The sequence below is a fragment of the Aphelocoma coerulescens genome, chromosome 2 (genome assembly GCF_041296385.1).
Source record: "Aphelocoma coerulescens isolate FSJ_1873_10779 chromosome 2, UR_Acoe_1.0, whole genome shotgun sequence".
In the NCBI taxonomy this organism is placed as follows: domain Eukaryota; kingdom Metazoa; phylum Chordata; class Aves; order Passeriformes; family Corvidae; genus Aphelocoma; species Aphelocoma coerulescens.
In genome coordinates this window covers 8,003,682-8,027,325 of record NC_091015.1, presented here as the reverse complement: position 1 = coordinate 8,027,325, position 23,644 = coordinate 8,003,682, and the positions used below count along the sequence as shown (strand labels likewise).

Here is a 23,644-nt window from a genome sequence, read left to right as displayed (position 1 = left end):
AAAAAAAAAATTTCATTTTCCCATGCAGGCCTCATGAAAATAATGTTCAGAGTGTTACACAAGCTATATTTGATTTCTACAGCTGAAAATGAGAAGTGTTCTAATACTGTATGATTCTCCATAAAAATTTCTGGTTACTGTGTATTTGATTAATTCTTGTACAAGCCTATTTGTTCATTTCTTAGAGCCTGCACATGCATTTTAATTCTATGCAAAGCCACTAAATACATCATAAATTTTATGCTGCTTGAGGACAGTTAAAAAATGAGCCAAATCTAACATGCAAAAATGGTTTAATCTTCTAATTAGCCAGATCAGTGCAGAAATTTATATGAGAAAGGCACAGCGAGTGTGACAGTCATGTGGACAGATATTAAATCACAAATGAAGAAAGAATTAACGGCATAACTGTGCAAGAGATTGCAAATTTCCCTATCCAGCATCCTTACTTCATCCATAACCAAAAAGAAATGTGGGAAGCAGTATCAGAGACAGGGTGACCTGGCAAGACAGTTTCTGCTTTAGATGACAGCAAACTTTTATGAACTCAAGCTCAAAGCTACTCCAGATTTGGTCTGGTGAATGAATGATCTGTGTACTTAGTTACAGGGCATTAATGGGCTCAAGTTGTGTTTTATCCATTCCAGACAAATTTTTAAGCATTACATTTCTTCACCTCACAAAACTGCTTTAAGATATAGCTAAGAGAACAATCAAATTTTACAAAAGGCTTTAAGGCTTTCACGTTAGAAATACATTTATTTTGGTGTAACACTATCATATTAAAAAAAAGGCAGGTAAAAACAGACAAAGCAGGAAAAAAAACCCTTCAAGACTGAAATAAATCCAAACCTCAAAAGCAAACCCAAACTGAGCACAACTGGTTTAATTAACATATCCACATATAATCAAAACACCTTTGAGGACAAGCAGTTGATACTCATGAAACAGAGGAGGGATGTTAGCAAGGAAAGAGATGCTAACATAGTTTAATAAAAACAAACAACACCAAGAGAAAGACAGGGTTGGCATTTTACTTTCAAAAGAGGGATTCCCAAAAGAGAAAGGAGTAGCAATATCTCTATCAAATCTGTTTTTATAAATATCACAAACCCCATAATTTTACTGTCTCACTGCTTCTTCTAAGAAACTTTCCCTTCAGGACCAGGATTTGGAAGTCAGAAGTGGAGCAACTGTTTTGCAAGACATACTCACACTACACTGAGCCTCCTGCTTTACGCTAAAGCATAAATCCCAGACACATCTACTCTCTATGTCCACCCCCCCTTAAAAGCTACATTGGAATTCTGGTTTTTATTAATCAAAGACTGGTCTCAGTCATGTAATCCCATCTGTGAGTGCTAAACTTAATGTGCAAGGTTCTATGTGTAGCTCAAACTTCAGAATCGGGACTAGAAAGATTAATGAAGTCTACATTGTCCTGGAAACTTCCGCTGTGTTTTAACGAAATGCTATTAAAAAAAAAACAAACACCAACGTGCAGAAACTCTGCTGCATTTTGATAATTATTCATTCTGGAAAAAAAAAATCTATTCTAAAAAGAAAACATCCAAAGTTCTGACAGACTATCAGACAACTGCTTAGCTACAGAAAAAAAAAAACAAAAAAAATCTCAAACTTTTCTAGACTAGCACTATTCTACTCTTACTGACTAACACCAATTCTGTAGTCTTGGTCTGACTCACTTTATTCATCAGCATAACGCTCATGCCACCCACTAACTCGTAATAGCCGTACAAGCATTAAGTATCAAAGACAAAAAAAAAAAAAAGAAAAAAAAAAATCAAAGGAGCCAATGAAAAAGCAGGCACCAAGGCAAGTCAGTGCTGGAGAACGGTAACTGACCCATGCCCAAGTCTGATTACACCTATTATTGAGGGATTTTGCAATGGAGATACAACGATACAAACACTGACAGCCACCCATATGCTCTCCCCATACAGCTCCAGGAAAGGTTGGCTGAGCAGGGTAGGAGCACACACCCGTCCCCTGCAGTTTGTTCTACAAAGCAAAACTTCTACATGATCTTTTCCAGCTTCCAGCCAAACAGCAGGAGCTGTTCTGCCAAGATGCATGAATGGATTCTATGTTTCAAAAAGACACAACTGAAGACACAGAATTAAGACATATTGTAAGTTACAGGATTCTTTAATACTTGCTAATCGTGAATATGTTTGCATATATATAAACAGTCCTTGAATGGCCACTTGAGGTCATTGGACTGGACTCACCAGCCAAGGCTTCTCAGCAGCTCTCCTCAAAGGGAGCTTTACATTTCCCATCATGACACCTTGGACAAAGCTACCAAAGAGCTTTGCTAGCCCTTACACAGAAACAGAATGACTTTCTTCTGCCATGAGGTCAGGGGTTCCTGCCATTCTTGTAAATAACTATGCCATAACTCCCAGCCACTGAGCAGAACTCCTCACACTGAGTTATGATCTGCTATGGAGAAGGAGTGAGTGCTCCTGCCCTGAAGAGCTCACAGGCAGATGCAGGAATGGTCACTGACACAGCCCAAGGGAAGCACAAACACTGACAGCATGATCCTCCCAAACATGGGATCCTCCCAGCCGTGTTCAGGAGAGCTTTGTGACAGAGATTCATGAGATATGCAAAACCTACTAAATTAAAGGTGAAACAAAGAACTTCTACTAAATAGCCATAAAAAAGGAAGTGGAAGCATCTACTAGAGGTTAACACTGAAGCAGCATCAATTCTTCAATCCTAGGGGATCAAGAAATAACAAGGCAGGTAAGAGGATATTACACCTATTCTAAGGGCACCTCAATTTCACAGATGAAAAATGGGAGTAAAAAAATTAATCTAAGTGCCTTAAAATATGTTTCAAAATTGGATGGTTTGATTTGCACTCTTCTGACTGTTTTCCTCCAAGCTGGCAGGTAGTGTTTTCAAACTTGAAAAATAGAACTAAAATGCAGAAGTTTTGGCTAAACACAGATGGAACAATTCAGATAGACGCACTGGCCTTTTTTTTCAAGCCTGTATTCTATCAAAAGAAAAGTAGTATGCAGCACTTCTTCATTAAATGCTTTCTTGATTAAAGTATTCTTCATTTCTTATCAGCATAACCCAAGACACAGTTTAAATTATGCAATGATAAATCCCCTATCATAGACTTTACAGATTACTTCCAATATAAAACAAAGACATTATAAATTCTAATTTCATGAGGCTTAATTTTTATGAACATTTCACAGAAGCAATTAGTGGTATTTTTCCTCTAAAAATATTTAGGACATGATACCTCATGTGGCTGTTCTACACACCTATTTGCTGCTCAAACTTCTGGGTGTTGGGTTTTGCTTTATACCTTAGGAAGACAAAAATATTTCCTGAAGCACTACTATATTTTTCAAGGAAGCCACACAGTGTTTTTCACTTAAAAACCAAGTTCTGCAATTTCAAGCACTGTTTCAAAAACAAACTTTACCTGCCTATTCCTCACTTCTCCCACCTGAGTGCCACTTGTAACAAGTGTCTCACTTCTCTTACTCACTTGTTTCCCCGCATCATGGTCCAATTCTCCAGCCAGTAAGCTTTTCTCCTGTTTTACAAGATTTCTTCATGCAATATAGTAAGATACTTTAGTTGGTTTTAATGTGGAAACTGCTTAAAATAAACCACTCAACACCCTTCTCTGTTGTTCAGATGCCAAATTTCAATCAAGAGATAATAATGCTCGCTCTTTGTACTGCATCCATTACAGCTCCAGTCTTGTGTTGCAGGAGAACACCAGTCCTTACCCTTGTTTACAAGCAGTGGATGTTATGAGATTTAAGGAAAAGTGCTGTTATATAACACTCGAATAAAGAACAAAACTCTTCAGAGCTGGAGGCAGGCATCTAACCATGCAATGAACAGAAGTGAATACAAAGGTTCTCTTTCATGGTGGTATTCTCCTTTGGAGAGTGCAACTGTGAGCCTACTGCCAAATGGAAATAAGATCCATACAAAAGAATACAGGAATAAAAAGATGGTCCTATTTTGGAAAGGTGAATTTTATGGCAATCTGCAAGCCATCAGAATAAAGCCAAAACATAACAGTAACCATAGATATGGCCAAAATATTCACCCTAAATGATGAGCAAATTCTATAATAGCTCCATTAACAAAATCAGTTAAGAACTTGCTTTGATGGTACCTTTTGAATGAAAGGAATTTAATTGTGAGTTCGACAAATTTAGACAAGGTGATTATTACAGAATTCTCACTCTGGAGTTCGTACTCTCAAAATGAAGCTGTGCTTTTCTACAGCAGTGTTTGGCAGTGAATCCCAGCTATGTATTTAATTTTACATGATGTGCATTGTGTCCATCATCTCAGACTGTGGCTGCAGACAGCACAAATGCATCAGTCCACCTCCAAAACACCATAGCAAAAGTGTGTATCATCAATCCAGTGAATGAATAAAGAGTGTTCAAGGATTTCACGTTCTTTTGGAGGGTAGATTTAACACTTGGGAAGTAGGAAATTAACCACATTAAGGTATATTTGGTGCAAGATGCTACTCTTGCAACAGTGAAGGCTGAACGATGCAGGTGGCCCCTTTCAATGCAGATCTCTACCTACCAAAAATGTTGTTTTACCAAGACAAGTTTGATACAACCGGAGCATCACAGCACACCCAGTTGTCAGAACTTCCTACAGTAATGCTGCTGTGTCTTTGAGGAATTGATTTCCTGATGAGTTAAAGCTCCAAAGAGGAAATACACTCTGACTACACTTCTCAGCAGGTAATCCATTCAATCCTATTTAATTAAGAATTGGAATAAAAGTAATATTAAAGCAGATTCCTGGTGGGGAAAAGAAAAATCTTACATCAAAAACTTGCTGCAAATTAAAAACAGTTATGATACTCTTGCCTAATAACAAAAGGAGAAACCTTGCAACAGTTAAAGTGGTACGTTAAAAAAGCAATTATTTTCATTAAAGCTTTCAGGTGCACAAAATATGGCATTGCACACACACGATACAAGATATCTTAATTTTTATAAGGTTAATTAGTATATCTAGCCAGTACATCCAATAAGAAATCAGTTATCCCAGTAACCCACGCCTGGGTAAGCCCCTTGGAACTGGTCCCGGGCCTTCTTCGCCCTATTTTCTTGTTATGTCTCTCAAGTTTTGGTAGAAAATAAGATGTCCTTGTCAGGAATTCTCTTCTTAAGAATAAGACTAAACAGAATTTCAAGAATGTATAGTAAAGGTCTGTTAAACTGTGAGGGAGGGCAGGAAAAATACTAGAAGCTACACAAATATACATTAAAAATCTACAAGGCTATAAATACATGAAAAATATATAAAAAGCTAAAAAAACTTTTAGGCATCTCTACCAGGCTATAATCAGTTAATGTGTACTTGGCAGACTTTGGCATAAGCTTTCTTATTGCAACTGAAGGAACTCATCCATTTTTCTAATCAAAGAAGATAAACCTCACAGGAATTTCAGTCTTACCACAACTTTCAAAACAACAATCTGACCTTCGCCTCTCTAAAATACCAAACCTTCCATGCTCACACTCCTCCTCAAAGGGAGATATCCAAGAAATGTATTTACATTCCAACAGCCCCAGTGATACATCTGGAAAGGGAAGCACCACAGCTCTTGGAGATTTAACAGACTGTGCAGTATTACTGTCATCTCCCACCTAAAAAGGTCCCTGAAGTTTCTAATGTTGAAGCCAAGACTAAGTACGCTAATTTTGGGCTTTTCCTTATGACTTTAAACCCAAGGGAGAGAGGGGATCTGATGTATCTGACAATACAGATGCTATCACAGTTCATCTTATAGAAACAGTACTACCACCAGTAACTCAACATTGGCAAAGTTGCATCATTTCTTACCCAGCAGTATGTACAACTCTACAAAAATCCAGCTGTAACAGAACTAGTTACTTCAAGTTTTCATTAAAGTCACAGCATACCTCTTCTGATTCATTAGCCATTGTTTGGGATTCTTCCAGCTCCTCATCAGCTGCATACTCTCCTTGTTCTTCCATTGCTTGCTCATTATATGATTGCATGTAATCTTCATCCTAAAGCAGTAACACAGGAAGGTAAAAAGACGGAGGCCAGCAGAATAGGTTGCATTGCTACAGCTTCCAGAGTGGAAGGGAAGTATTGCATCTCTCAGAACTATCAATGGTAAGTTATGTGGCACATATACAGCATAATTAGCAGGGCTTTTAACTAGGCGATAATTTCAGCATTACCAAAACAGTTTCCATTCATATCCCAGCAATGTCATCATAAAGATTCCATTTAATTCTGTTTGCCCCAACTACTTCTATACACCTACATCCACTGATTACAAATTCATGAAGCAAACACTGCAGGACTTTCTTACAGGAAAAATCCATCTATAGCACATCTACATTAACATCAGGTTTTACCCCTTCAAAATATAAACATTCTTTAAGCATTCTGCGAGTGCTTACATATGAGTGGTTCAACTCTGAAAAATTATGAACATAAAACAAAAGCAAAATCTTTCTTACATTTGCTTGTATTTTAAAACACCTCACTGACACATACAGTTTTAATTAAGATTAAATCATTTCATTAGCAATTAAAGCCAGTGCATGTTCTCTAACATGCTGCTTAAATTATATTGAATTATGCAGGTGACATTTTCTGAACTAACCTCCAATCTCTTTATTCAGGTTTAGACAGCTCTCAGTTACAAAAAGGATGAACAAGCAGGACATCAATCACTTTGGGATATTAGCACCTTAAAGATGTCTTTAGCAGGTCAATAATCTTTTCACCTTCGAAGGACTTTATCAGATCTTGTCTAAAGCCTGGATAAAAGCTTTTGCATTAAGTACTTCTAACAATTGGCAGTGTATCTCCACCACACAAAGCTGTTTTCTTCCTTAAGGATACAATCCTCAAGGTCATGATTCTCAACTGCTTTCCAGCATGACAAAGGAGCATTACCTACCGCCAAACAAGCTGTCAACACAAACTTTGTCACAGCCTAGATAAAGAAACTGGCAGACAGTGATAATAGGTCTAATTTTCCCTCCTCCCTAGGGAGGTAAACAGATTTTAAATCAGTCTAAAACCCTATGCACGTGAAGCAATGTTATCTTTGAAGATACAATAGAAAGAAACTCACTGGAAATTCATCTAGGGGTTCATTGATTTCAAGGTCTAGCACTTCATCTTCTTCTCCAGGCTCTTCCCCATATTCTATTTGGTCTTCTGTCAGTTCAGGATCATTGCCTTCATAATGTCCTTCCTCTGCATACTCTGAGGCATATTCTTCAGGTGCTTCAGATTTGTCATAACCAATTTCATCTTCCCCTTGGTCATACTCAGACTCGTGTTCCAGTGAGGGATCGTTGATGGACTCGGAGAGTTCGTATGATGTCAGGATGCCAGATGTGGCATTGAGGCTCACTGTGACACCTGGAGAGCTGTGGGATAGGGGGAGAATTCAGAGGCTGAAGTCTAACTGTCAACTACTCACAAAGATTTAGCAAAACAAAGCCAACAAACATAAAATCCAAGTTGGTGGATAGAATTATACCCCATAAACTATTTGACTCCGTGCCATGTTCTCATAATGCATACTAAAATGCAGCTTATCACCAGCTGCAGGCTATTTGACCAGGGGAATCAAACCAACCAGATGGTTTAGCAGGTCAAACTGGCAAAAGTCCTGCTTGGTAACCAAAGCAGACCAGATTCAATTTTAATTCCAAGACTAACAAAAAACCACACAAAATTACTATAACTGCATCTGTTTTCCCAATCTTCCAGAATACACTAGTACTTTTCACGAAATGTATTAATGTTCTTCATTCTTGATTATCTTGAATTTCAACTTACATTTTTATGATAGATTTAATGTTCTACTTAAAATCATATAAAATATAGTCAAGAACTGTAATTTAAATGATTAAGACATTCTTAACTAGCACTAGCATAGATACTGAGAAAAACCAATCAATAGAAAAACTGGCAAGTTTATAATCTGCAGGCAGGCAAAGCAAAACTCAGTTTACTGTTGACAAAAAGCTAGTGCCATCAACACATAAAAAAGCAACTAACCAACAGCAGACTAGTTCTTGATTTGAGGGCTCCAGGTATAGGGAACACAAAGTATTTATTTTTTGTTAAATAACATTCCTATTATTCACCATTTTCCTAAGTTTGGGGGAACAAGATCCAGGCAGCTTTGAGCTATTTGCATCTCTAAGACAGAGAAGATTTAACAGGAAAGTGAAGACATTATGCAGGATTATCATTATCCTCCTAACTACAGAAGCATGAGGTTGAATGGAAACATAAGGGGAAGGGAAAGGCTCTCTCTGGCAATAAAACTGCTAAAAATGCAAATCTTGGCTACAGAAACCTGCTTCCACTGGGCAATATTATCACATTTGAGATACTTCATCATCACTGTGTTTTGTTACCCAGGGGTCTCAAGGAGGCTATACAGCAAAAAAACCACAAAGAACTATAACTGGGATTCCCCCTTTGAAAGCAACAGTCCAGCCCTCACTCCTGCAGGGAGGAAAACGGCAGCCAGTGAAGAGATTGATGGTGGAGTATTTTATCACAGCCTCATCAGTCCAGCATAGGGGCAGGACTCCTTATCCACACTACAGCTAAAGACAGGGGATGTCAGAGATGGAGATACACCTGTGTTTGTTACACATACACATTCAAAGCCCTTCAGATGACATGCCCTGACCAGTAAAGGAAAGGCTAGAAAAACACACAGGCCAGAAGAAGCAGCAATGGCACTGCATCACTCTGGCATCACAAGCATCTTCCCTCCTACTTCAGTCCAGCTTGAAAAGTAAAAACAAGAAGACACTCATTTTGACTTGTAATGCCCATAATTCAGCTGTGGAGCTGTATCACCACAGGGTATCCACAGGGCAGGATCCTCAGTCAACTCCCACGGCAGTACCTGCTCCAGCCTAGTAAGTCTGTTCAAAATTTTCTGCTATGTAATTGTACACAAATACTTAAGTCACAAATTTTCCTCCTTGGGGTCTTAGGAGGTAAGATAGATTTTTAAAAGAAAGATGGCAGAAAAGGACTATATAGGAGAAGGAAGCTTACCTTGCTTATAAGCAATACTGAGGCAGTAAAGAAAGCTCTGTAAGTGCTTATAGTTAATTCTATATGCACAGTAGGTGACAGAATTTCTTCTTATAGGCTTTTTATAGATCTGAATAAATTTATTAGATCAAAATAAACAAAAAATAATTTTACTGAAATGTTAACAATGCTACTGAATACATTATATATATATATCACTAAGTAGCTGGCTAGCTAAAAAGCAAAACTATTCAAGGTATATATCAGTAACTTTAGTTTAGTAATTAGTTATCAGTAAAAGTAGTCATTCATAGCTTTGAGTTATCCAAAACAAGATTCAAAAGAGAAATACCGAAATTCTTGTTCCTCTTCATTGTCACTTTGCAGAAGATCATCATTCAGCTCTTCATCTGACAAGTCTGACTGATTCTAGGTTTCAGAAAAAGTCAATCATAAACATAAAAGATACAAACTTTTAATTAAGTACTGAATGATAAATATTTTTTATGAAAAATACATTCCAAACTAAGACCATATCATCAAAGAAATTATGTAATTCAATAAGAAAAAACACACACTGCAAGATCACAAATCATAAAATACATCTTTGACAATCCTATAGATATTTACAGAACTCAGACTTGCCTATCAACATTTTTTTTCACTGATCCATTCTCAAACACAGCCAAAGATGACAATTTAAGACAGACCAGGAAGGAAGAAAGGCTAGCTCTTGTACACAGCCTTGTGACCTTGATGCATTAGGCAAGTCAAGAAAATGCATGAACTGCAACTTCTAGAGAGCTGAGATAGGAGAGTGGAAGAAAGGATACAATAAAGAAAACTGAAAAATCATTATTAGTTTGTAAGCGAAGAGAAAACCAGAAGAAAATACTGTGTCTCCTCCTAATCTGTCAAATTAAACAACATTCATTTGGTTTGGTTTGGGGTTTTTTTAATAATTACCCCCTTGGAAGAGGTAACTGCATTTTTGCTAAGCAACATTTCCAACCCCTAAAGTAATAGGGCCAGAAAGGTTACACAAAGGTAGATTTATCTAAAAGTACTGGGATGAGATTAAATAGATGGAAGTTTAGCCTAAATAGCTCAGGGAAAAACTTTCTGAGAAATCTATTATTACCCCACCATATGAGTCCATACCCACAGATGCTGCCCTGTGACATGACAAAGTAAAAAGAATAGAAAAAGCACAAAAAACCATAATACACTGGAGAATCGAGTACTGGTCAGTATTCACATATATAATTTTTAAGGCAAGTAAGTGGCTTTATCAACTCCATAGTACAAAGATGCATACAATGCTAATTCCTTATGGTTTTGGTAACTGTATAACAAACATCTACAACCATTATCCTCCTGGAATTTTGTTCTTTTTAAACCAGTACATTAGAATAAGGAACTTCCTATCTTTAATAGAAATGCTTATAGAATAATTTCAAGAAGCTAACTTTCAACATTTGGAGGACGGCTATAAAAAACTACCACAAATAAACTCTTAATAAAGCTGGGTTTTTTAACTACCTATTAATCACCAACGAAAACCTTTAAAATTACTTTAAAAATGAGTTCTTTTAGCAGATAAAATACAGGAAGAGGTGACCAGTCAATTTGGTTTTTTAAACAGAAGTCCTGTCTTCTCCTACAGATATCTGGCAAATCCAAAGATACATTTAGTTCTTTTCACAGAGTTCAATTCTGGAAATAGGTATCAGAAGGAAGAGCAGACATGAGGAGAACTTGTTTATGTTCCCCAGTTTTAGCGGCTCCCATATTTTTCCCCTCACTTTAAAGGGGAAATCCTCTGCCTACTCATCAGACAGCAGCGTAGCAGGTCATGCACACCAAGTGTGAACTTTCACAGACAACACTGACTGCTTTTTTATTTATTCTCTGGTAAATACTGCTGGTATTCTGACAAGTGATTTTTAATAGGCAGGAAACTGTCATTTGGATTAAATTCTCCATCATGCTAATTAGCATTCAGGAGACCTAGCTGGGTTGAAAAAAAATTTTCCTGTAAGTTTTATTTTTAAAAGCCACACTTAAAACTATTTCACAGAAGGAAACAGAGCCCTGAGTGCAGAATGCTCTGGCAATAAGGAAGATCTCAGGTACCTGTGGCTGTCAGGCTTTGGGGAGGTGACTGTAAAGCACACGAGACCAAACCTGAACTGGTTAAGTTGAATAACATTCACATTTTAATGTCTGCAACAATTCACTTTACTACACATCTCTTACCTTTTTTCCAGTTAGTAAATCCTCGCCAAGCAAGTCATCATCAAGTTCACTGGAAAACAGTAACAAATTTAAGTTGAACCTTACAAAACAAAACCAAACACCTTACAGGGCATGTGCCTTAAAAAACTGCCTCGAGAAGAACTGCTGCCAAGACAGCACAAAGACTCTTTTAGCAAAGCATTCAGGGAATAAAAATTTGTATTTTTAGTGAAACAACAGACCATACATATTAAATAAGTCTGCTGTTGCACAGTCATTTCATTTCCATATGCTCCCCTTTCCATATCCCCTCAACTAAACACAACACAGCAGAGAAACCTAGCCAAAGCACAGGCACAGCCAGCCAAAACACAGCCACTGTAGATCCTTCACACCAAGGCCATTTGGACACACTGTCCAAATTCATTCTGTCCAAATTGCTGATTTCCAGCTCCCCAGGGAGGAAGCAAGTGAGACAAGAATGTCCTGTGGGCAAAACTCAGTCTACAGGTCCCCATGTGGCCCGAGCCACAGCTCAACAAAGAGCTGGGCAGCCAGCTGGCTTGGGAGCCTGGATCTTTCCTAAAGGCCAGGCTTAGGCCTTGATCTTTCATAAACACTTTATTCCCTCCTCCTCAAGTTGAGGGTAAGGTCAAACAGATATTTGTAGGGCGACAAAATCAAATGCATGTTTCCCCAGTTCTATAATTGTGCCCAAGAATTCAGGAAGCGCAGAAATACCTGTCTTACAAAACTTCTGCCATCACAGGACACCTGCCCCATAAATAAGATTCAATTCAAGGAGCTACAGTCCAGGTGCATTAAACTTTAGAACAGCTGCTTAATTTCACTCTTCCTTCAGTGAAAGAGTTATCTAGCAACAGGGATAAACAGATTCCCCTTCTATAATAAACCCTTGTTACTGACAAAAGCATGTATTACAATATGCATATCAATACTAAAATGAGATGCCAGTGATTTGAAATATGAGTTGTACCTTAAGAGGAGACTATTTCTACTTGCACACCTTAAAAAAAATCAAACAAAAACCACCATGCCTTAGGGTAGTACATAAAAATCAAATCATCCCAAGTGAGAATGGCCTATATGAAAAGGAATTTCTATGAGTTCCTTAGGACTACATGGCAAATACTTGAAAATGGGGAGCCAAAACATAAATTAGTTGGTTTGCAGATGGATACATCTCTTTCAGTGCTGATTACTGTACAGATAACATGGGAGGGAAGGAGGCATAGGGGTGGTGTAAAAATCTTATGGGCTAGGAAAGAACAAATGATACACTGAAGAAGCCCTAAATAGGACATTATCATCAGTATACAGAATTTCTCCACGGTTATTGATCACAAATAGTTCCAGGAATGACTGAACACTAACTAATAGCAATGGTTTTGTGCTCAATGTAATATTAAACAAAAATCGGGAGATAAAACATATCATACATTCCAAAGAGCAAACTGACTAGAACTTAAGCCTCTTCATTCTGAGACAGGAAACTCTAGGTAACAGAAATGGTTGCAGAAAAATTTCCTACTTCAATTTTGTCTCTAAAAAAAATCACTAATCTCTTCAACTGCCAGTAATCTGACAAATGCATCAAAAGGTTTGAAAATATTTCCCAGCACATGGTTTGCCACTGACAGGTTTTAATAAAACTGCACTAGAGAAATTCCAAAAGATGGCAAGAGCATATGTTATAGCAGCATTTAAAGACAAAATCCAAGTTCAGGTAGCAAGAAATTCAGATTAAGGAAAGGAGTGGAAAAGAAAGATATAAATTAATTATCTAAACATAGCTAGGGCTATTTAGCATATTAATAAAAAAGCATCCTTGATGTGGTTACTCAGAAAAAGATTAACATTTGATCACTAGAAGTAACTGCAAACATATTATAGATTTTTAGAAACTCTGGCCTATTGCTTGACAGTCAAAAAAATTAACACTAGGATATAAATGAAGTTTGTATCAGGAAAGGATACCCATCCAAACATATTAAAATATTCAATGTCATTCAGAATTTTCATTGATAAATTAGAAGAAAAATTACCATTTTTGACTTTTTGAATAAGCAAAGTAACAGTGAAAAGACTGCACCGTATAGTGGAACTATCTCAAGCTCTTTTCAAGTACACAAGTTATCTGTTAGAAAAAGTTACCTATTAGAAAAAAGGGGGACCACAAGGACTAAATCTGAGCATTAAAAAGAAAGCAAACAAACTAAAGAACCACAAAGAAAATGAAGCAAACAAAAAACCCCAAATACTAGGCTAGCTGAGAAGAACAGACAAAAATGAATGGTTGCAATCTGATATCACACAAATCCACATCAAATAAACGTGAATAAAAGTACACGTCTGTGATAAAGGCAACTCACCCTCGCTATCATCAAGACACAAAAGTCTTTCCAAAGCCACAAGAAATTCTGGGTTAAGATAATTTTGGGTTTGCTGCTCTCAAAAGAAAGAGACTGATTTTCTTCCCCTTCCTCAACCCGCAACACCCAACATTTTCCTCACTGAATAAATTTAGCTTTCCCAAATAAGGAAAAAAAAACCAAAAAAAGCAGACAGTAAAAAGTGGAAAGTCTTCTGCCAGCATAGAGAAATTAGTAATCTCAAAGAAGGGTCTGAACCAAGTGAATTTCAGCAGAAGTCAACTACTAAATCAGCCCTGTCATCTTGAAGAAGAGCACCAGAAATGCAGGTTTATCCCAAACCCAAGCTTTGGGCTACTTAATGTGTATAAATGTATAAATTAACATGATAAAGACATCAGACTTAGGCCTCCAGTTTCACGAGCATGCCTCATTAAACATGAGCAGTAGCAAGGACACAAATGTTTCAGGAAAAGAAACTGTAAAAAATGGGAAAAACTCTCCAAGAACAATATTACATTTTGTACTCCCAAATAACTGGGGCTTTCCAACTCTCAGTTAACACCCCCCAGGGCTTGAGAAAGGACAAAGATTGGAAAATTCAAAATTATTTAAGTGACTGGGGGATGGGACTCAGTCAAGCCTTACTGGGTAACAACACAGCAAGAGCTGATGGTTGATGAAGATCTGTGACTAACAGAACTCCTTCATCTCCCACCCTCAAATGTTGCTTCAGTTGAAAGCAAAGCATGAAGGACTAAAACACTGAGACTACTGTGTTCATCCAGCCCTTCTTCCATCTTCAAGAAACCACGTCCTTTACTGAATTAGGCCAATAGGTAAAACCCCCAAGCAATTACAATAGGCAACATATCCATGTACAGCATTTGTAATTGCCAAGACACTCATAAAACCCAACACTTCCAAAGACTTTTTTTTAATTAAAAAAATATTCCAACACATGCAAATAATATTTTATTAGATACACTTGTAAAATAAAACTTCTGAAATGACAGCAAGATTAAAGTCTGGAATCTTCCGCTTTGCACCTAAAACTACTTCCCTCACATTTTCATTACTGAATTTTTTATCATCTCTCTTAAATAAATGCAGCTAATAATAAACACAAATTAATTTTTTTCTCTAAAACTAAGTCCTTGTATACTTCAAAGTCTCAGCTTGGTGAAAATACTCTAGAAGTGCTCTCAAGCCCTATTAAAACCAGCTTTGCACAGGGAGTTTACCACTGGGTAAAAGCTTCCAATTTCCAATGCAACAGCTGCTTGACTCTTCCAAATTTTCTCAAGTGATGAGTAGGGCAGCTAAAATCAAATGTGACCAGTCAGCAGCTAAGAGCCCACCCATTTACACCACAAAGTCAGCAAAGGCCAGAAGTTCAGAAAATATTCTAATGCAAAACATTCTGCCTCTAAGACTGATTTTAAGGTTTCTGAATAACCCATCCTGAGGATGGGAGGCAGCACAGGAGTGACCCACCCTGAGCAAGTTCTTTTAATTACACTCTCAAACCAGAGCAGTTCCTCAATGCTGTTCAGCATCCAACCCTCTAAGAGCTGTACTGGCCTGACAGAGAGCAGACACTGCTCACCAGCAAACAGCAGAACACCCTGTATATACTGGAGCTACTGTCCAAATTCCTCAGTCATATACTCACCTCCTGCAGCAATGAAAACTACTCACTTAACCTAGCAGAAAAGCACAGAGGAGGAACTGAATGCCTCTGGAATGACAATAAATGTAGAGCAGCTGATTTACTCCAAGGGCTCAGCTCAGTGGAAAACTACTTTACTTAGTAAAATTTGTTTACTACAGTCACTTGAGTGATTATTAGAGAAGACAGAAATCTATCCCTTTTAGAGTGAAACCACTGGGAAAGCCTGAACAAGTCTATTACTAAAAAGGAATCATAGAAAAATAACAGAAACAAGTGAAAAGTTTTCTCCCAGAAAGAGCAGACCAGTCTAGCTAGCAGCTTGATTCCTGTCACATAAAAGAACACACATGCTCCCCCAAAATAACCCAAAGCACACACACTTCTCAATCTTTAAAACAGTGATATTGTTGAAGAAGCCCATGCCGAAGCTCTCCACCTCTTCCCTGATTTAAAACTGAAGTAGAACTTTGAGGATAAGAACTTAAACATCAAGAAAAAAAAAAATTAAGTTGGGCAAATTCAAGTACTAGGAAATTCTAACTCTGTAAACCACCGAGGTCTACTAAATATTTAAAAGGAAAACCAGAACATTAATTGCAAAATTACACACCATAAATACGTACTATTTATTCAATTTTAAATGGCACCTCTTCACAATGCTCTATATTCCTCAAGGCAAGTACATGTTTGGCACGATCTAGCATTGGCTGACACATGCAAAACAACCAACATCTTCATTAGTATCTAAATGTGCACTGCTCTAAATGTTAGAGTACAAAATGCCAGAAGGGGAAAACAGAACAATGCAATTCAGCACTGAAATTCATCAGAAAGTGAACATGAAAATATTCTACCGACCTGTCCCAGTCATCATCTCCAGCTCTTCTTCTCCAAGACCTTTCTGCACCAGGCTTATCAAACTGATCAAAGTCATCATCTGTAAAAAAAGGTGACTACATTAAATAATTCTTACTGAAATGAAACGTTGCCAAAGCAACCACACAGATGGGATTTTCTGGGTGCATGTGGGGGTGGGCATTGTTCAGAAGATGCAAAAATACCCTTTTTTACTTTCTAATTACCATGAAGAAAACAGACAAATACCAACATAGAATTATAGACTCATTAAGGTTGGAAAAGACCTGTAAGATCACCAAGTTCAACCATCAACCCAGCTCCACCACAATGTGCACCACTAAACCATGTCTGCAAGTGCCATATATAGCCAAGTGGTTTTTGAACCCTTCCAGGGAGGGTGACTCCATTTTCCTGGGGAGCCTTTATGCTTTACAATTTTACAATGCTTTACAATTCTTTCAAATATCCAATCTAAACCTCCCTTGGCACAACTTAAGGCCATTTCCTCTCACTCTGTCCCTTGTCACATAGGGGAAGGGACAGACTCCCACCTGCATACAGCCTCCTTTCAGGTGGTTGTAGAGAGTGATAAGGTCCCCCTGAGCCTCCTTTTCTCCAGGCTGAGCACCCCCAGCACTCTCAACTGCTTCCTGTCAGACCTGTGCTCCAGACCCTGCACCAGCTTTGCTGCCTTTCTCTGGACACACTCCAGCACTTCAGTGTCTTTCTTGCAGTGAGAGGCCCAAAACTGAACACAGTATTTGACCCTAACCCTAACCCAACCAGGGTTGAGTACAAGGGGGTGATCATGGCCCTTGCCCTGCTGGCCACACACACAAACCAAGATGGCCTTTTTGGCCACCTGGCCACACTTCTGGCTCATATTCAGCCACTATCAACTGACATCCCCATGCTTCAACAATAAAAAAAAAACCCACAATGCACTACACAGCTTTGCCTCTTCTCACTGTTGTTGCAAGGATCACCTGAGGAAAACAGAGCATGAGCTAAATCACTGGCAGATTTTGCCAATGAAAGTCATTCCACAGAAAAGAGCTCCCCAGAAAAGCATGAGACTTTAGTGCAATGGAGGTGAAGGTAACATCTGCCAAATCTTGCTTGCCTTGGAGGCCACAAGCTCAACCACTAACACTGAGCCTGCAAAGGCACTTTGAAAATAGGAGTAAACGTCAGGTCAGCACAGGGCAGGTCAGTACCAGCAACACGACACAGAAGAGAGAAGTCAGCTGGAAGGCACCATCAGTTATCTCAACTGGGGCAGTAAAACCCCCAAGAAGTCACTGCAGCACACTACACTCTGTACCTAAGCATGCACTTGCCTTCCAAGAAACAACTGGTGCTCCGTATTTCTCTCAACAAACACCCCAATTTAGCCCACCACATCCTCTTGCATAGCTTAGTTTGCAAATGACAATATTCCTACTTAAAAATACAAGAACTTCCATTTCTCTGCAGACAATATGCAAAGGTCATTTGCTCTGCTCAGACATCATGTCTTGTCACCAGGAAACTGCAAGCACATACCCTCAGTTATACTCTGCCTCCAATTTCCCACTCTCTCACTACAGCCCAACATAGAATGCACACCTGAATTTATTCTCTTTTCACACATTTTAACAGCTGTAGTAAGAATCAAACAAGTGGACAAATAAAAGTTATGCTCAACACAGGGGGAAACCTGCTGCAGTTCAATGGTCTGCAAAATACAGGAGGTCAAGCAATCCAGTCCTTGCAGTCTGACACTGTAAATTTGGATCATGAAGATGCCATATATCCACTCGCCCTCCTGGGTCTACTTGCATTCAACTCTTTAACCAAGTACACTGCCAAGGAACAACTGTTTTATTCAACTGTTTTTTTTGGTTGGTTGGTTTCTTTAATAAACCTCCAAAACCAAATCTCTCTTCAGCTCTTTAAACTCAACCCAGTATCCTTTAGTGAATGTTCCCCACATGCAGTGACAAACCTATTCACTTCTCACTTCATCTTATCAAAATATCAGTGTTAGTGACTGATAGAAGTTTAAAAGAAGGTAAAAACATTAAAAAGAGAAAATTCAGATCTTGCAGCATCACTATATTAAGAACTTTCAAACCCGAAATTTTAATCATAAATAGCTATGAAAGTAAGACTGCTCAGTATGAATTATGATGCAACATGAGAAGTGTGGCAACTCTCTTATTTTGAAACAGTAGGTAGAAATAATTCCCCTTGATCAGGTCCTCCCCTTTACTATCAAGAGATATGTTTATATTTTAACTAATCTTTTATATTTAAACTGATTTATATGGGCTAAAACCACTCTAAACAGTTGTTTTACATTTCTCTGCTCAAACATCTACATATTGCAACCTCCTATTCCAATTCCTATTTCACTCACGGGGAAAGCCAAACAAATACACAAAAATTTCCCATCTTCCTCTTGAACACTAAATTAACCAGTTCTGTGGTCTCTGGGAGGAGAAAAAAAAAAACAAACACCATGTTGCTCTCCTTATGGTCATTCAAAACCATGCTGCAGTGACTGTCTTAGTGCAGTGACATTTTAAGTGCATTTGATATCCTGCACTGACACTGTTTTTACAGCTGGATTGCAGTAATCCACTGACTTGATATAACCACCACCAAAGATTATTTTTTAAGGTAAAGCAACTGGTTTGGCAGCAACCCAAATAACAAGTGTCCACATACTGCCTAGCACAGCTCAAGACAACGACCACCATTAGGAAGACAGTAAATTCTTTTTAAGCTATGCCTGCTTGCAAGATATTTTTCATGCCAGACACCCCTTTAGCACTGGAGTTGTATTATAAACCAAGACACTTGAAAATCTGAGCTCTTAGCACACAATCCTCCCACAGATGGGCCTTCACATCAGCGAGGTTTAAATCTAGACAGCACAAAGTTACACACCAAACTCTTCTTCTCTGTTAAAATGTCTTCACAGCAAAGAGAAACGCTTTTCAGTACAACTCACAGCACTTTTCCAAACCAGATATCAAAGCTTCACAGCCATAAAAATGTTTCAACCTATTATTATTGCTGGTGAAGAAATTAGAGCAAAGGAAGGCCCAAGTTCCTGGCAAGTTTCTAGTGTGGGCCTGAATCCCCACCACTCAGCCAACACCCTGAACCTCTACCCTCCAGCTCTTCCAACCCCTCCAAATTTCTCACATCCTACTCCTTATCTATGAGCAACTTCTACCAAAATTCAAAGCTGAATTACATCCAGCAAAGCTCTTTTCCAAATTGCTCTCTAGCAGGATGCACACAAAAGCCTAAAAAATGACTGGACAATTAGCCTGCAGTGACCACAGCTTGCAAGAACTGCTCCACATGTCCCCTTCACCTCCCTGTTTTCTCATCTCTTCTCTCCCCATTTCAACACATGATATAAAGATCTTCAGGACAGAGGGAGACAGCTTTTCTTTTTTTATGCTTATTTGCTCAGTGACAGCTGACACTGACAATGAGCATTACAAATTATGCCATTTTGACATTAAGGATTGTCAGAGCCCAGAGCAGGTTGTAGCTTTCCTTTAGAAAAGGAGGTCATGACAGCCACACATCTACAAATAACATTCTGTGCCAGCTTTATTTCTGAGACAGCAGCTCTGAAATGGACTCGGGCCTTGCACCTGCAATGTGATGGGATACCTAACAGACCTCATGAGGCATCACTTTCTCTCCATTTCTGAAACCACACAGACTTTCATTTTTCTTCGACCTGTTTAGGCAATAACATTGCAAAACAGCAGTAAACAACAATCAATGTAACATTTATAGCTGTTTCTCCTTAAGAAACTCAAAGCCGGTGTTTGTGCCACAGGTGGTTAAATGCCTGTAAAACATTAACTCGTACAGAAATAAAACCACTCAGAATCAGCAGAGTATACAACCACTGAGAGCACAGCCGAAGTTTAATATTTTTTTAAAAATAATTCTCAGTACTACTGTGTGTAAGACAGTAGAAAAAAAAAATGGATGGTGGGAATCCATGAGCATAAGCTTTTAAAGCCTTAAAATGTCTATGACAGGGAAGAGGGTCTGCATCTCTCCCAGCAGTCTCGGTGCAGCCGTACACAGCAACTGTTGCTAAGACACGCAAGGTGCTGGCCATGGCTCCTCGGCAAAGCTCACCAAGATGATGTTTGTGCATCAGCTGGGTACCAACTGGAACTTGCTGATAGGTGATCACCAAACACACTAAGCCCCCTCTAATTTCCAGGCAACACTAGTAAGTAAAACAAAAAAACGCCACAGCAAACCAAAGGAGAGCTATCAAACACCAAAAACGCATTAACTGAATAAGCAAGGAGAAGGGGCCAGTTATAGAGGGAAAAACCAAACCAATCCACCACTTGGCTCTTCCTACAGCAGTTCTAAGAAAACCACCATGATCAAAGTGGCAGGGAAGTTTCAGGATGCTGCAGAGAAGGACTCATGCTGCCTGTTTTGTTAGACCAGCCTGCCTCACAAGGCTCTGGCCAGTTGTGAAGCAGAATAAACACAAACACACTTGGGGCCTCACACTAAAAGGTTCCTATTTTCTTTATACTTACCCTGGTGCTGCACCAGCAGTGAAGTAAATTGTTCCATGCAGCTTATGTTCTAGTTTTATGATATATGGCCACAACTGGTATCTTTTTTCCTGTTCAATGAGAACAGATCATCCACACCAGAAAACCACAAAATACAAGCCTCATTTCTTCTCTGGCTGTGCTGATGGCAGTTTCTAACTCTGTGGACACCCCTTCAATAAAATCCTCACTATTTTTTCTGTGTAAAATGGAAGTCTTAAGCTGCACAGTCAAGTCTCACAGGCGTAGGAGGTGAATCAGCAGAACACTGCAGAGCTCTTAACATCTTAAAATGGTACTAACAGCCTAAAAAGGTAGTCACACATAGCAACTGTTGCTAAGATGGAGTATTTTACTGCAATGAGATGGCCAAGACTTCTACAGTAAGGAAAACATTTGATGACTGCATTTTCAGTCTTCCCAGAACTACACCTGAAAGCTTTCCAGAACACTAACCACATGCTGTCTCACAAACCTGAACAGTTCAAAATTCTGTGTTCTGGTTTGTTTCAGCATTACACTTTCATGAACACAAAGCATATTATTGTAGTTTTAGGCACTGAAAAGGCACTGAAGACTTCTCCTTATGCAAAACAAGATGGAGATGCCACAATGATCCTATAGTTCAGCAGCTAAAATAGTTCTATGCGCTCTTTACCCAACAGGACTTTTAATGAAGTAACTAAACCTCACTGCTTTTGGGCAAAATAAAAACAAACCCAGTGTGATTCTGTGATAGGTAAGCGAGCTAGTAAAAGAAAAAAATTAAAGAAGAACAGAAAACTAGAGGGGAAAAAGTCACCACATGAAAAAACACCATTTCTGTATTTTTCAAATAATACTGAATATAACAAGTCCATCTTGCTCTATCCCATTCAAAACACTAAACATGACAAGTTGACAGCATTTCAAGCACAAGACACCAAATGAAAAACATCTTACCAGATTCTTTTTTGTAATAGCATATTTCTACAAAATATTTTTCTTCATGTTTCACTGCAAAAAGCTACACGACACATAGGAATTGTAAAAGCTTGATTTTCAGCACCCAAGTACACCACGTAAAAGCAGCCAATGAACTGAATTTTGGTATCTCTTGCCATGCAATACAAAATAACAGGTTTCATGAAGACTGTCTGTGTCTGTAGCACAGGCTGGCAATATAACTGTACTGTTAACACCAGTTGAACAAAAACTTCGGGTAACAAATCCTGACAGCATCTGGCAGGAAAAAACCCACAAGGTCAACAGGAATTTCTGAATCCAAGTCTGAGACATAAACCCAACAATTTATGAAGCCCACTACAAATCCAGTCCCACTTATTACAAAACAAGCAAGCTTTCTACACCGTCACAAAAATCACATTCGGTCTCACCACCACATTATGCACTAATACACCACAAACAGTTTAGTTTATCTGTTCAGGAAAAGACATCATTCAGCCTTTATATTGGTAAACAATTACTCATAGAAGGCTTAACTATTTGGTGACTAAGTATTTTTAACAACCTAGCAATTGCCTAAGACATTCCTCAATTAGTGTATTTCATGTTTTGTTTCCAAATTACTCCTACAGACAAAGTTTAGCTTCCTCAAAGAAATAAAGAAAAAAAAGTAAGTTCTACAGCAGAGAAATTATTTTTACCTTCTTAAAACCAACAGGGTTTTTTTTTTTAGTTTCTATGCAAAGCAAGCCACTAGCAATAGGCAAGATCAGAACTAATTATGATATGCTGCCTGGAACTGAAATTCTCTAACCAATGCTTGAAAGAAATAGGGCCTCTTCTTCCTTTTTTTAAATTAATAAACTACATCTAAACTCAAAACCACCAAGCCACCAAAAAAAATTAATTTTTTTTTATTTGAAAGTATTTTTAGTTTTCTTTCAAAGTCTGATTGAACTAGAAAATATATTTGCTTCAGAAAACCAAAAGTGCCATAGTCCTTGTTCTACAAATGCTGAACAGCAAAGGAAGGCTGAGAGTTTAAATGAAAATCACATTGAGTTCCCAAATGGATCTGGACATTGATGAGAAACTGTAACTCTCCAGAAACTCTCCAGCATCTTTCACAGCAACCAAAAGTCATAGTTAAAATTGAGGCTGCATTACAGCACAACATAACACAGGATGAATCACATCACTTACTTGGAGGTTTTCTGGTCAAGCCTGTGACAGCCACCATCCTAAACTATTCTGGACAACAAATTCTATGTGACCTAAAATCTGAGGTTTAGTATTTAATACAATAAAGTTTGGTCTGGCTTTTATAAAATCAACTGATACTAAGGATATGTTATTTCAGATTACCTGAAAAGAGGAAACATTCAAAAGAGTGAAAGCTTGTCAAAAAAGCAGAAAGATTAAAAATTGCTGTGTTCAAAGGACATCTCCCTGCCTCAAGCACATTGAAGTAGCAATGTTTTTTGGCACTAGTTCTTGGTACAATACTAAGTACAACACAAGGGCACTAGTTCTTAATACACCCATGCACATACTATTTCCTTAATTGTAAACTCTATAGACCTCTAAGACTTGGAGGAGTTTTAGTGTGTGCATCAACCTAGGCACAAATGTAGAATCTACTTCCAGTCCCTGGATGCCACTGCTGAATAGCCTGAAGCACAACAAGTTCAAGTGAATTTATCACACTGGATAACTTCTACTACATCTTTGGACAGTGACCCACAACACACAGAAAGCTACTTGCTGTGCTAGCAGTGTAACAAGCTCTTCTCCACTTTTCACCAACAGCATCACAAGAGGCTTTTAAA

General features: G+C 38.3%; 1 protein-coding gene across 5 annotated transcripts in view; it reads right to left on the bottom strand.

Annotated features, from left to right (window-relative positions):
- RBM33 (RNA binding motif protein 33) overlaps positions 1-23,644 on the bottom strand; it is a 101,526-nt gene that overhangs the window by 74,115 nt on the left and 3,767 nt on the right. For all 5 annotated transcript variants that reach the window (XM_069006399.1, XM_069006400.1, XM_069006402.1 and 2 more), the window contains exons 2-6: positions 16,270-16,348; positions 11,365-11,413; positions 9,458-9,534; positions 7,166-7,466; positions 5,970-6,080 (exon numbers count right to left, since the gene is read on the bottom strand). In XM_069006399.1, the coding sequence (XP_068862500.1) occupies positions 5,970-6,080; positions 7,166-7,466; positions 9,458-9,534; positions 11,365-11,413; positions 16,270-16,348 (617 nt within the window). The remainder of the gene's footprint in view (positions 1-5,969; positions 6,081-7,165; positions 7,467-9,457; positions 9,535-11,364; positions 11,414-16,269; positions 16,349-23,644) is intronic.